This window comes from Neofelis nebulosa, chromosome 3 (genome assembly GCF_028018385.1).
Source record: "Neofelis nebulosa isolate mNeoNeb1 chromosome 3, mNeoNeb1.pri, whole genome shotgun sequence".
NCBI lineage: Eukaryota > Metazoa > Chordata > Mammalia > Carnivora > Felidae > Neofelis > Neofelis nebulosa.
Genome location: NC_080784.1, coordinates 206366466 through 206378910, shown reverse-complemented (window position 1 = coordinate 206378910; position 12445 = coordinate 206366466). Strand labels below are relative to the sequence as shown.

The window sequence follows — 12445 nt, the reverse complement described above, 5'->3', positions numbered from 1 at the left end:
GCCACTGAGAACTTAAAGCTGCCCCTTGGCCCCTGGGGACTCACCAGAAAAGAGCAAGAAGGGGAGAAAGAAAAGTCCACAGTGTAACTGTCAGTTATTTCAGGCAAAATACGACACCCAGAAGGTCTGAGCTCCTGAAAAATAGGAACAATCTTTTTTCAAGAGCTGGTGAAGGGCAGAGGTGACTGGCTGGCTCAGTCGGTTAAGCGTCCGACTCTTGATTTTGGCCCAGATCAAGATTTCGCGGTTCGTGGGCTCAAGCCCCGAGTCAGGCTCTGGGCTGACAGTAAGGGGCCCGAGTTGGATTCTGTCTCTCCCTTTCTCTCTGCCCCTCCCCTGCTCACGCTCACTCTCTCTCCAAATAAATAAACATGAAGAAACAGGTTTAAAAATAAAAGAGCTGGTGAATGGCGGAGAAAGCTGGTGTACGGAATGCTGAACCAGAGCTCCCGGCAGCTAAAGAGCCGGTGGGCGGGCAGGTTCTGGAGCCGATGACAGAGGTGAGACCTGAGTCAGGAGCTGAGAGCCAACAAGTAAGACCCAGCTCACAGAGGGAGAAGCACAGCCCTAAAGACAGACATCTGGAAAGCAACGAGACAGAAAAGGCAGCTACCCTGCAAAAGAAGTCCGCTGGGGTGGGCACAGGCCTCCGACAGGAAAGAAGGCCGACGCGGTGGCACAAGGCCAGAGCGACGGGAGACCACAGACGGGGTGTGTGAGGCCCTCTGGCCGCGGAGGCACCGAGAGATTATCAGCGGTGGTACAGGGAGGTTCACGGTTAGAGTTTCCTGTTGTTATTATTATCTTCTAACCACAAGTGGCAGAAGGAAAGCCCCGGAAGTATTTGAAAGCACGTAAGAGGCGGCCCGACCGGGAGCTGCCGAGCGCCCGTTACCTGCCTGCGCTCCCTGCGGGTGAGGCTGTGGCCGTGGAGGACCCGCCAGAGCATGCGCGCCGCAATCTTCGTGTCGATCCAGAGCAGGCGGAAGCCATGGTAATAGTGCCTCAGCTCGTCCAGGACCCTCTGCCCCAGGGACTTCCTCACGGTCGCCTCCGGCGGGGGGCTGTACACGGGGCCTCCCTCCTCCAGCTTCTTGTTCTTGTCCTTCAAGGACTTGAGGGACTTCTCCACCACAGAGTCGTCACCCAGTGGGGGCGTGGAGTGCCAGCAGCGCGTGGGGAGGAACTGAGGACCTGTGACCAACAGGCCAGCGGGGGCGGGGGCCCACGGCACTCGGGCCACCGAGCACACGCGCCCGGGCCTCGCAGTCCAGCAGCCACGGGGATCGGTCCTGAAGGACAGGTACACGGGGTGGGCAGGAGTGCAGCAGCGAAACGAGACATTCCTTGAAGAGAGAGAGAGGAAAACAGCGATGAGGGGCGACCTCCTGGCACCTCAAACCTGCAAGCGCGACACGGGCCAGGCTGCGTCACAACCACACAGACACTCAATCTTCCCAGCACCGACACCGACTCCCCACCGCGTCTGCGTGCCCGGGAAACACATCAGGAGGAAGAGGGGCTGCTGGGAAGGGGCTTGTGCGAGGGACTGAGAGCGGTCGGCCCCCGTGGGCTCACAGGTGGCACCAGGGCACCAAGGGGCCGGGGGCTCGAAGGAAGGGCAGATTGGACACAAACAGCAGAGCTTGGCCCCTGACCCCCGGACTACAGAACCGACCTCGGGGCAGGTCTCCCAGGTGGCTTCCCAGACTTGGGGAATTGGGGGGGGTGGAGGCAGGGCAGGGAGGTCCGTTCCCTACCAGGTGACTTTCTACGAAGATCTGCAGTTCTTGAGCGAGCCTCGGAAGTTAGCGAGGACGCTCAAATCCACGGGGACCCAAACCCGTGCACTGTCCAGCAGAGACGTTCGTACCAAGTGGCGAAAACCCAACGAATCACGCCCCGGACCCGCTCCTCCGTCTTCCCCACGCTGCTGCTTCTGCTCAGCCCAGAGCCTCGATGACATCCAGCGCTGGAACACCTTACCTGCACGACTCTTGGAGCCCCGGGATCTCCTTCGTACCCCACCCGTCACACTGGACGACGCTCCCCCCACCCCCGGGAGGCCACAGGCTCCAAGTCAGCTCATAGGCTCGTGCTCATAACCGACACAAGCCCAGCCTCTTCCCATCGGCTGGAGCATCTCACGGGACCGGGGCTCCGCAGCTGCCTGCCCCATCCCAAATTCCAATCCACTACTTAATGCTGAGACCTCGGGCAAGTTAATTAACCTCTCTCTGTGCTTCGTGAGCGTCCTCTGTAAATGTGTGCAGTAATAGACACGTGAAGTACCCAGAGCGCCAGGTGCACACGACACCCACCAGGGAGCTGGCAGCTGCCAATCGGGGCTGGAGGAAGCCAGGGAACATCTGGTCCAGCTGTACCTCTTACAGGTGGGGAATGCTGAAGGACAGCCAGAGGCGTGCCCGCCTCGGTTCACAGCCTGCATCACGTGGGTGCAGCTGGCACAGGGCACCACCCACCACCCATCGAGCAACCCCTCAACGGCCTCCTGCCTTCAAAGGGCAGGGTCAGTCCTGTGCCGTGAGCCCCAGAGCCCCACAGTCAACACCTGAGCGGGAAGGGCGCGGCCTTGAACCCACCCTGCCCTGACTGGGTCAGAGCTGCCGAGGGACAGGCTGCACAGAGCACAGCAGACCCGCTCGGTCACTTGCGGCTGTGGGACTGTGGCCACAGACTGTGCCTTCTGTGCCTCAGCCTCACCTCCTGATGCAGGGATCAGCCTGCCATCCTGTCTCTGTCGAACTTAATGATCCAGGCTCCCGACACTCAACGAACAAGGAAGCAAGTGGCTTCCACAAGAAGGCGTGATGTCGGCGCTGGACAGCACAGCCAACAGGCGAAAGCAGAGACTCGCGAAAACACAGCAAGCTGAAAGGCACCCAGCATATCCACTGGGGCCAGTGAGGCTCCGGGATCTGGCTATCTTCAAGCACGCTAGAAACGAATATTACCAATATTCTACCCAGAAAGGTTTAGCTGTTTTCAAAAAGCATAAAAATTTTTTTTTTTTTTTTGAAGACAGAGAGTATGAGCAAGGGAAAGGGGCAGAGAGAGAGAGAGAGAGAGAGAGAGAGAGAGAGAGAGAGAATCTTAAGCAGGCTCCACACACAGCACAGAGCCCAACCTCTGTGATCCAAGTAGAAATCAAGAGTCAGACACTCAAGCGACTGAGCCACCCAGGCACCCAAGCATGCGACTCTTGATCATGGGGTTTGTGAATTCTCAGTTTGCGAGATCGAGCCCCACAATGGGCTTTGCACTAACAGCACGGAGCCCGCCTGGTATCCTTCCTCTCTCTCTCTCTCTCTCTCTCTAATAAACAGATGAAAAGAAAAGAAAAGAAAAGAAAAGAAAAGAAAAGAAAAGAAAAGAAAAGAAAAGAAAAGAAAAATGAAATCTTAAAAAAAAGGAGAGAAGTCCTAAACAGCACCTGGCAGAGGAGTGGTTCGCGGGTCAGAGCATTTCCCGGGCCTCATGGCATCAGCCGCACGAACACAGGATGGCAGGCAGAGGGACCCAGGCCTGCTCTCCCCACAGCACCTTCTGGACCCTTGAAAAGATGCCACAGGCACAACACCTGCGGGCCACCTGACATGTCCCCCTCCCAAGGGGACAGCCCACCCAGACAACGGCCTACGGCTGGGCCACAGAGGGCGCCAACCCTCAACGTGCCACGTTCAGTTCTTCAGGGACATGGCGTCAGCAAGGGCGGTGACAGCGGCAACAAGCAAGGGAAGCAGAGGTGGACAATAAAGCCACCGGTCCCAGGACCAGGAGGAATGGTTCCCGAAGCGCAGGGTGCCTCTCTGCCCAGAGACAAGAGGTGACGCTGCCCGCAGGACGAGGTGCCCCTCAGCTGGGGAAGGGGAGGCCGCCGCCCACGGCACTGGGACCCCTGTCAGCGCCCTCCAGGCCCTGTGGCACCCAGTGCACCCTGCAGGACACTCCGGGGGCCAGGCAAGCACCCGCCACCAATCCTCCGAGTGGTCCCATGCAGGAGCCCGAGAGCCTCACGGCAGCCCCGTCCTCCCGCCGAACGACCCCCTGTGCTTGGGGGGCTTTGCGACCAAGGGGCTGCACTTTACTGGACTCCCTCTCTGCCTTCACTTTTAGGATAAAGGTGGTCAAGGGCAGCTAGATAACGCCCATCGATCGAGTGGTCCTGGATCAGAAACTCCGCAGCCGCTCACGCTCTGGGGTCGGGACCACCAGAGCTGAAAACTGAGATGACAGACCCCCTCACGGGGCGCCGCCACCACACAGGCCCGCGCCACGCACGGACTTCTGTGCCGGGACCGCGTCCACGCCGAGGCTTTTTCATAAACACGGGACAGTCCCGTAAGCGTTTCCTCCTAACCATTTTCTTAAGTTTTCTTTTGTCTAGCTTGCTTTATTGTAAGACTACAGCATATGATACATACACAAATCACGTGTCAATTGACTCTTTATGTTCAGCAAGGCTTCCGGTCAAGAGCAGGCTGTCAGTAGCTAAGTTTCAGGGAAGTCAAAAGTTACAGGTGCACTTTCGACTGCACAGGGAGGGGCCAGCGCCCCCAGCCCCGCCTTGCGTTCTTGTTCAAGGGTCACCGGTACTCATCTGTGCCATCAAAATAACAAGTAACGTGCGCTGGATGTGATATAAAACTTCAACTCTCACCTATAACTGCTCATTTCAAATGCATGAGTTCAGCAAAACAGCTTTATAGTTCTCATTATGTAACTTTCCTTTTTTTCTTTTTTTTACCTATAATTTTATTTCACTTATTTTTAAGTAATCTACACCCAACGTGGGGCCTGAACTCATGACCGACCCTGAAATCAAGAGTCATATGATCCACAGACTGAGTCAGCCAGGTGCCCCTCATTGCTTAACTTTGTAAAAAAAAGTGTTTAATTTTCTAAAAATTGTTAACTTATAAAAATTCATGTTAATAAAGCACAGAGTGCTTATATTTTAATATGAATATTAAATGCAGGTACATTTGACTCTTAAAAGGTGCCTGAAAAATTCAACACTATTCCTAATAAAAACATTTTAGCGCACTACGAATAAAAAGACACAGCAGAGAGTACTAGAAACAAAAGCCAACCTTCCAGACTCAACACTAGACACTTCTCGCCTGCAGCTCTTCTGGCGAGACCCGGCTGCGGACAGAACCCAAACGCATCAGAAGCAAGAGCTAGACAGAGGAAGAAACGCTCGTTGTTACTATGGCCACGTCCCAGGACCACCCCCACCACTAAGGAAAGGTGTTACAGAAGGAGCTGAAACCTAGTAAAGGGAGCTGCGAGAAGTGGTTGGACACAAGACAGCTGGTAACTTACGTGCCAGCAATAACCACTCAAAAAATGAGACAAGAGGTCCATTAACGAGACCAAATCCAACACGTCTGGGAACTGCCTTCAATTAATGCATGTGACCTACACAAAGAAAGTGACCTTCACCTGAGGGAGAAAAAAGGTCTGTTAAAAAAAAATATTTATTTATTTAGAGAGAGGGACAGAGACAAGCAAAAGAGGGGCAGAGAGACAGGGAGTGAGAGAGAGAATCCCAAGCAGACTCGGAGCTGTCACCACACAGCCCACTGTGGGGCTCGAACCCACGGACCGTGAGATCATGACCTGAGTCGAAGTCGGACGCTTAACTGACTGAGCCAAGCCACTCAGGGGCCCCTCTCCAGATGAGGTAACAAATTAACGATCTCAAACGAGTAAAAAAAACTTAAAAGCCCCCATGGTTCCATGGGCAAGACGCTGTGAGGGGCCACCTGGATGGCACCTGGGAAGGGGGTCCTGCACTCTCCAACAGGGAGAATCAGGGATGGAAGGGAAAGACAGGCTCCACTCTGGGTGTCTGGGACAAGGGCCTGGTATCAGGAAGAAAGGTCTGGGCATCCCACCACGTAGGTGAGGGGGATCAGAAAGAAACTGTGCTCAGGGATGCTGGGCAGAGGGAATGCAGGTGGGAGAGAACAGGAACCCTGAAAGAAGTTCAAGTCCATTTGCGACAGCGGACAGGGAAGAGTGGATGCCACTCCCTCCAGGAAGCCCTCCAAGCCTCACAACAGTATCACAGACTTCTCACCAGAGGGAAGGGCTAAATCCACACTCCAGACATATCCCCAGAACCAGGTGCGGGTAAGTAAGCCCTGCGGCCACCACTCGCTCAACATGACGCTCTGTGAAGGACCAAATGGGGTTCAAGCGAGGGTCTAGTGTGTTCACTGAGGGAGCCCCACACCTGCAATGCTGCGTGGAGCACCCAACGTCTTTTTGCAAAGTCCATGAAAAGCCACTGAAAACAGCAGCCGTGTGAGCAGGGCAAAGCACGCGGTGCGAAGTACCCAGCACAGCTTCCCAAAACAGACGTGTGAGGGCGTCTGGGTGGCTCAGTGGGAAGTCAGATGCTCAACTTCGGCTCAGGTCAGGATCTCACGGTTTGTGAGTTCAAGCCCCGCGTCAGGCTTGCTGACATCAGCACAGAGCGATCGTCTGTCCCCCCCATCTCTGCCACTCCCCTGCTCACACTCTCGCAAAACTAAATTAAAAGCATTTAAATAAACAAATAAAAAACAGATGCGTGAACAAAAGACCGGAATAAAATACATCAAAATGCTAATAATATTTGTAACAGACACTGAAATTATGAATGTTTATTTTCCAAAGACCCACTAACATGTGGTTATGTTTCAAAATGAAAAGATAAAGGGTGAAAAGAAAGAAAAACAAAAACAGCAAAGCAGGAGGTACTGTCTCCCCACAATCAGGAGTCACATGTCACTCGAGCACTTCCAAGCTCCCGCTTACAGAAGGACGATAAGTGACGATTTACTTACAAGTGGCTTATCAACCCCACGGCGTTGGCACAACTGAGACAAGCGGGCTCTCCCAGACTACCTATGACAAAGACAAAGAAAAAGCAAGAAAATTAGTGTCAAACCAGGCGTTTTATACCAACACCACCTTTTAGAGTCTGAAAGGGTGCCCCGTGTCTTTCACAGAGTAAGTGTCTGGAAGCGTGTTCTGAGTGCCGGAAGGTTTCAGGGTGTTGCTAAGTGAAGGGACACATTAGGAACACGGTGTCTTGGGGTAGCTCTAGGGAAGAAGGGGGACCTGAGGCAGCCCCTGGCCTCACGCACCCCTACCGGGGACACCGGGTTCCACCAGCCCAGGGCCCAGAGCCCGGGCCTGAAGGTCTCCCCAGGCGGGACCCCTCCCTACTCGCTCCAGCTGATGCGCAGTTGCACGGGACCCCCCAGTGCACAGACAGCCCCACAGGGCAAGCAAGGGCCTGATCCAAAGGGTCCCCCAACTTCTCTGCCCACAGGAGGGCGAGGGTTATGAGAACCACTCGTAGACCAAACACCGCAAGTAAACCGTATCTTGGATAAACACTACCGCTGAGCGTACAGCACGCTTTTAGGATTTTCGTGTAGTTTTGACACTTTCCCTGAGCATAAATTCCAAGTCCAGTCACACGACCTGTGCTCAGACCCTGTGCTGCGGACACAAGCGGTGGAGGGGGCGAGACAGGCACTGGCAACCCTGGGGCGGCAGGGCCACAGGCACCGTGCTGGCAGGGCAGAGCAGGGCTGGAAAGGCGGGCCAGCACCCTAAGACCCTCAGGCAGCAGGAGTGCACAGAGCGGGCTTGGGGTGCCGAGACCTTACTCGGGGAGCCAGCGTGAGAAGGGAGGAGAGAAGACAGGCACGGCAGGGGACAGGTGCCGACTCCTGGACAAGCTCGGAGCAGACCAGGCAGGGCAGATCCAAGCTGCTCCCAGTGGATCCTCTGGAGACACACACTTCCACTTGTCACTTTATGTAACTCAGAAGGAGCCCGATGTCATCATAGGCAACTCTCATATTCCCATCAAACATTAAATTTAGGACCTTGTAGTATGAGTGACAGCCTTGTTTTAAGCTGGGGTCTGGGCTCACATGTGGTCACTGTGGTTCATAAAGTAACGTTTTCCATTTCAAACACCACATTTCCAATCACACCAAGTCTTTCTCACTCTAGCTGAGGACCAAACAGAGGACTCCCAGACTTGGACCAGCCCCCTGCCCTGCACACTCCCCCCCTTGCACCCCCACCCTGGACACCATCCCCCACACACACACCCCTGCGCTGGACCAGCCCCCTGCCCTGCACACCCCCCCACCCCTTGTCCTGGGTCTGCTCTCTGCATCCCTGCCCTGCACACCCTCCATATCCTGTTCCCTGGGCCAGCCCCCTGCCCTGTACACTCCCCCACCCTGGACACCCACCCCTGCATTCCCATCCTGGGCTGCCCCACACACCCCTGCCCTACACACTCCCCTGCACACCCCCCCCCCTCCAGCAAGCACACAAGCCATCACAGCTCCCAGAGCTGCTGGCCTACCCCCCATCTCTACATTGTGTGAACTGTGCATCCCAGTCCCACCTGGTCCCTTCCCACAGTCTCCCCACTCCGAAGGCTTCCCTGGCCCTCTGAGAAACCCCATTCCTGGAGGTGATGGGGACTCTTGAGATATGGCTCATGGTGGGCCACTCTTTCCTTCTAGAAGTCCTTTTCTTTTGTTTTGTTTTTTTCCCAACAACCCATTCTCCAGCACCAACTGGGCAACCCATGATTCAATTCTTTTTTTTTTTTTCCTTTAACGTTTTATTTTATTTTTTGAGAGACAGAGCACGAGCAGGGGAGGGGCACAGAGAAAGGGAGACACAGAATCCAACACAGGCTTGAGGCTCTGAGCTGTCAGCACAGATCCCGACACGGGGCTCGAACTCATGAACTGTGAGATCATGACCTGAGCCACCCAGGCGCCCCAACCACCATTCAATTCTGACTCTATCCGGAGTTAATGCAAACCCACTGGTTAAGCACTCAGCACAAGACTGCTTCACTAGGGACACCAGCTGCAAGCAGGGTCCCCAGGCCACCCACACATCTGCCAGCTACAGATTTGGGGGTTCTTACGATCACCTTCAGTTTTGTTAATTCTCCAGAACAGCACAGAACTCAGTAAAGTGTTCTGCCTACTATTAGAGTTTATTAGACAGGACAGGAAAAACAGCCAGACGGTGAGGTACCCAAGGAAGGTCTCCAAGACTCCTAAGGGCAGGAGCCTCTGTCCCTGTGGGGTCGGCATCTGCAGAAGCCACCAACTCCGAGGCTCCCCAAGCCTCCCTAGTCAAGAGTCATCCTCACTTACCTAGGCGTGACTGACTACAGCCTCGGCCTCTGGTGCCTGAACTCAATCCCCAGATCCCTTCCCATCTCTGAAGGTCGGGGCTGGGCTGGAAGAGCCAAGCCTCTAATCTCAGGTACCTTGTTAGCATAGGTGTGAAGAAAGGGGGCTCATTATAAATAACACAAAACACCCCTTTGTTGAAAGAACTATCAAAGGTTCTAAGAGCTCTGCCGGGAACAGGGACAGGGCACGGACCAAATGTATTTCATCATATCCCACACCTTTCTCCACCTGGTTTCCAGGAGACAGGGCTCTCTGGGTTCTCTCCACCAGCTGCTCCAGGCAGGATCCTCCCTACCCACCCTCCAGCACCTTCCCAGGCACCCTGCATTGGAATACCTGTGAGCATAGGAGACTCTGAGGTCCCTTGAGCACTTCCCATCCAACAGCTCTGAGAACCCAGGGCTTGCCCCGGCCTGCTCCTCCCCGAGTCCTCCCCGGTTTCGATAGTCGCCAAAGGCCAAGACCTCACGGCTCTCACCCAGTCTGTGGCAAACCCGGTCAGTCCCCCCGCTACAGGGCCCCAGCCCACTCCCAAGTATGTGCCCCACACAGCAACTTCCAAAGCATGGCACAAAAAGGGGGTGAAAAGTAACTCCCCACTGTGGAGAAATCTGACAAATACTACCTCCGCCCAGTGATCAAGGTCAATACTGACTACAAAACTCATCTTGCTAGCAGGCATCCTAAACAGGATGTGATGAGGACATCACACCTGTGATCTTCCTCCCCAAAACACATAACCCCAGTCTAACCATGAAAAAATGCCAAACGTGGGACACCTGGGTGGCTCAGTCGGTTAAGCGGCCGACTTCGGCTCAGGTCATGATCTCACGGTCCGTGGGTTTGAGCCCCGCGTCGGGCTCTGTGCTGACAGCTCGGGGCCTGGAGCCTGCTTCCGATTCTGTGTCTCCCTCTCTCTCTGCCCCTCTCCCACTCACACTCTGTCTCTCAAAAAGAAAAAAAGAAAAATTAAAAACTAAAAAAAGAAAAAGAAACAGAAAAAATGCCAAACAAATCCCAATAGAGGGGCATTCTACACTAGATCTAAACAGTCCTCAGAACTGTCAAGGAAAGCCTGAGCAACGTGTCACAGCCAAGACTATAAAGAGAGATAACAACTACATGTAATGTGGTGTCCTGGGTAAGATCCTGGGACAAAGAAAGACATCAGAGTAAAATGTGTGCAAATTAAAGAAGTAAAGGAAATGTTTCCAACAAATAGAAAAGTATGTGCAGAATATAGAGTATGTAAATCACAAAACAAAAATCAGAAGAAAGTATGGAACACAACGAAAGGAATCCGAATACAGTATAGGACCTCAGTCGATAATAATGCTTCAAAGTTGGTTTACAAATTACGACAACGAGCCATACTGATAAAAGAAGTTAACGATGGGGAAAAGTGCTCCAGAGAAGGACTGCTGTGCCCAGCTGGGAGTGCCATTTCGGAGGGTTTGGGACTGCGCCCCACGGTCCAGTCTTGGGTCTCACAGGCTCTGGATTCCCTGTTGGTCCCGCAGCAACCCGGAGGTCTGACCCCCTCTCAGCCCCTTCCTGTGTAATACAGAACAGTGCCAACTACAGGAAACGTCGGTGGTCCCAGAACGATGCAACCACAGGACAAACTCCGCTAACTTGTAAACTGTGAACATGCCACAGAGCCGTGAAGTGGCCAAACCATTTTCATTACCATCCTAAACACGGAAAACTCTGAGGGCAGGTGGTAAGATGGGAGGCTGACTGGGCACCTAGACCATTCACACCGTCAGTTCTTGCGGCCCAATGCCCTTCCCATGGCTCCAAAGTTCTAAGAAGCCAACCAGCCATCACTTAAAAATTACAAGAATCGTGTTTCTTGGGAGTGCTTTTGTGAATTGTACAGTACCTTGAAATTTATTTTACTTGAATCTAAATTTTGTAGGGCAAGTCCCAATCTTACAAATAAGGAACTCAGAAAGGTTAATGTCAAAGGGGAGAGAGTCAGAAAGGGGGTGTGGGCCGCTGACATGTGAACCCCTAAGAGCCCCGACTTAGGTGTGATCTGTGTGGACAGCTAGGGTCACAGAGCCTGGGGGTACAAAGGGGCCAGCCTGGGGCCATGCACAGCAAGGCCTGGGGCCCCTCTACACATGCCCCACAGTCCTATACGGATATCGGTCCCACGGATGTCCCACAAGGCGGCAGACCCAGGCCGTCTCATGTGAAGAGTCCTAAACGTGGCCCAAGGGCACGACTGTCCTCGTGAGTGAATACCACGTTCCACCAAGCTTAACCACGAGAGGAGTGCCCAGACAGCCCCAGGGCTGGCCGTCAGCGCGCTCCCTTCAAAAAACTTTCCCAAACCCGTTCTGGACGCAGCGGCCAGCAGCCGGGCGGCTAAGGTCACAGCGCGAGTGAGTCACAGGCCGCCGCCCGCGCCGGGCCGCCCCGCACGCGGCACTCAGGCCCCGGCAACCGGCTGGTCGGGGCGGGGCGGAGGGGCGAGGCCGCCCCAAGTCCCGGCCCGGCGTGAGCCCAGCCCCAGGCCGCGCCCGAGCGCCCCGACCCACCCACCCCACCGGGGCGCCGCCTCGCGCCGGGGAGTCGCGGGGCCGCTGGGCCCGAGGCCCTCTGCCGCCCGCCGGTTTCGGCCTCGGCCGGGACACCCCGACCCCCCTGCTCCGGCCCTCTTAACGCCCCTGGCCCCCGGGTCCCATCCCAGCCCCCGGACCCCCGCCGCTGCCGCTGCCGCTGCCGCTGCCGCCGCCGGCCCCGGCGCTGTCCCGGCTCCCAGCCCCCACCCGGCCCCGGCCGGCTGCTTACCCCTCGGGGCGGCGGCGCGGGGCGGCGGCAGGCGAACGGGCCCCCGGCCGCGGCAGCTCCTCAGTAAGATGGACGCCATGTGCCCGGCTGCGGCGGCCGCTCCGGCCTCCTGCTGCTGCCTCCCCGTCCTCCGCGGCGGCCGCGACTGCTCGCCGGCCCGCCGGCGCCTCGGCCCGCCCGCGCGGACGGTTGAGGGCGGCGGTTGGCTCCCGGCGGCCGACACTCAGCTCAACGACCCGGCACCGGCGGCAGCCATGTCCCGGCACAGCGTCCGGCGGCGCGGGGCGGGGCGGCCGGGCCGCCGCTCCCATTGGGCCCCTCGGGCGCCCGCCGCCCGCCAGGTGCGGGGCGGTTCCGCGCCTCCGCGGACTACGGGT

At 55.9% G+C, this 12445-nt stretch overlaps 1 protein-coding gene across 2 annotated transcripts in view; it reads right to left on the bottom strand.

Moving 5' to 3' along the window:
• The window catches only part of LETM1 (leucine zipper and EF-hand containing transmembrane protein 1), a 41011-nt gene extending 28635 nt beyond the window's left edge, over positions 1 to 12376 (bottom strand). The window contains exons 1-3 of one of the 2 annotated variants that reach the window (XM_058723220.1): positions 12069 to 12376; positions 6861 to 6921; positions 896 to 1346 (exon numbers count right to left, since the gene is read on the bottom strand). In XM_058723220.1, the coding sequence (XP_058579203.1) occupies positions 896 to 1346; positions 6861 to 6921; positions 12069 to 12147 (591 nt within the window). In that variant the 5' untranslated portion in view covers positions 12148 to 12376. The remainder of the gene's footprint in view (positions 1 to 895; positions 1347 to 6860; positions 6922 to 12068) is intronic. The other variant, XM_058723219.1, reaches the window with a different exon arrangement.
• Positions 12377 to 12445: the final 69 nt, after the last annotated feature.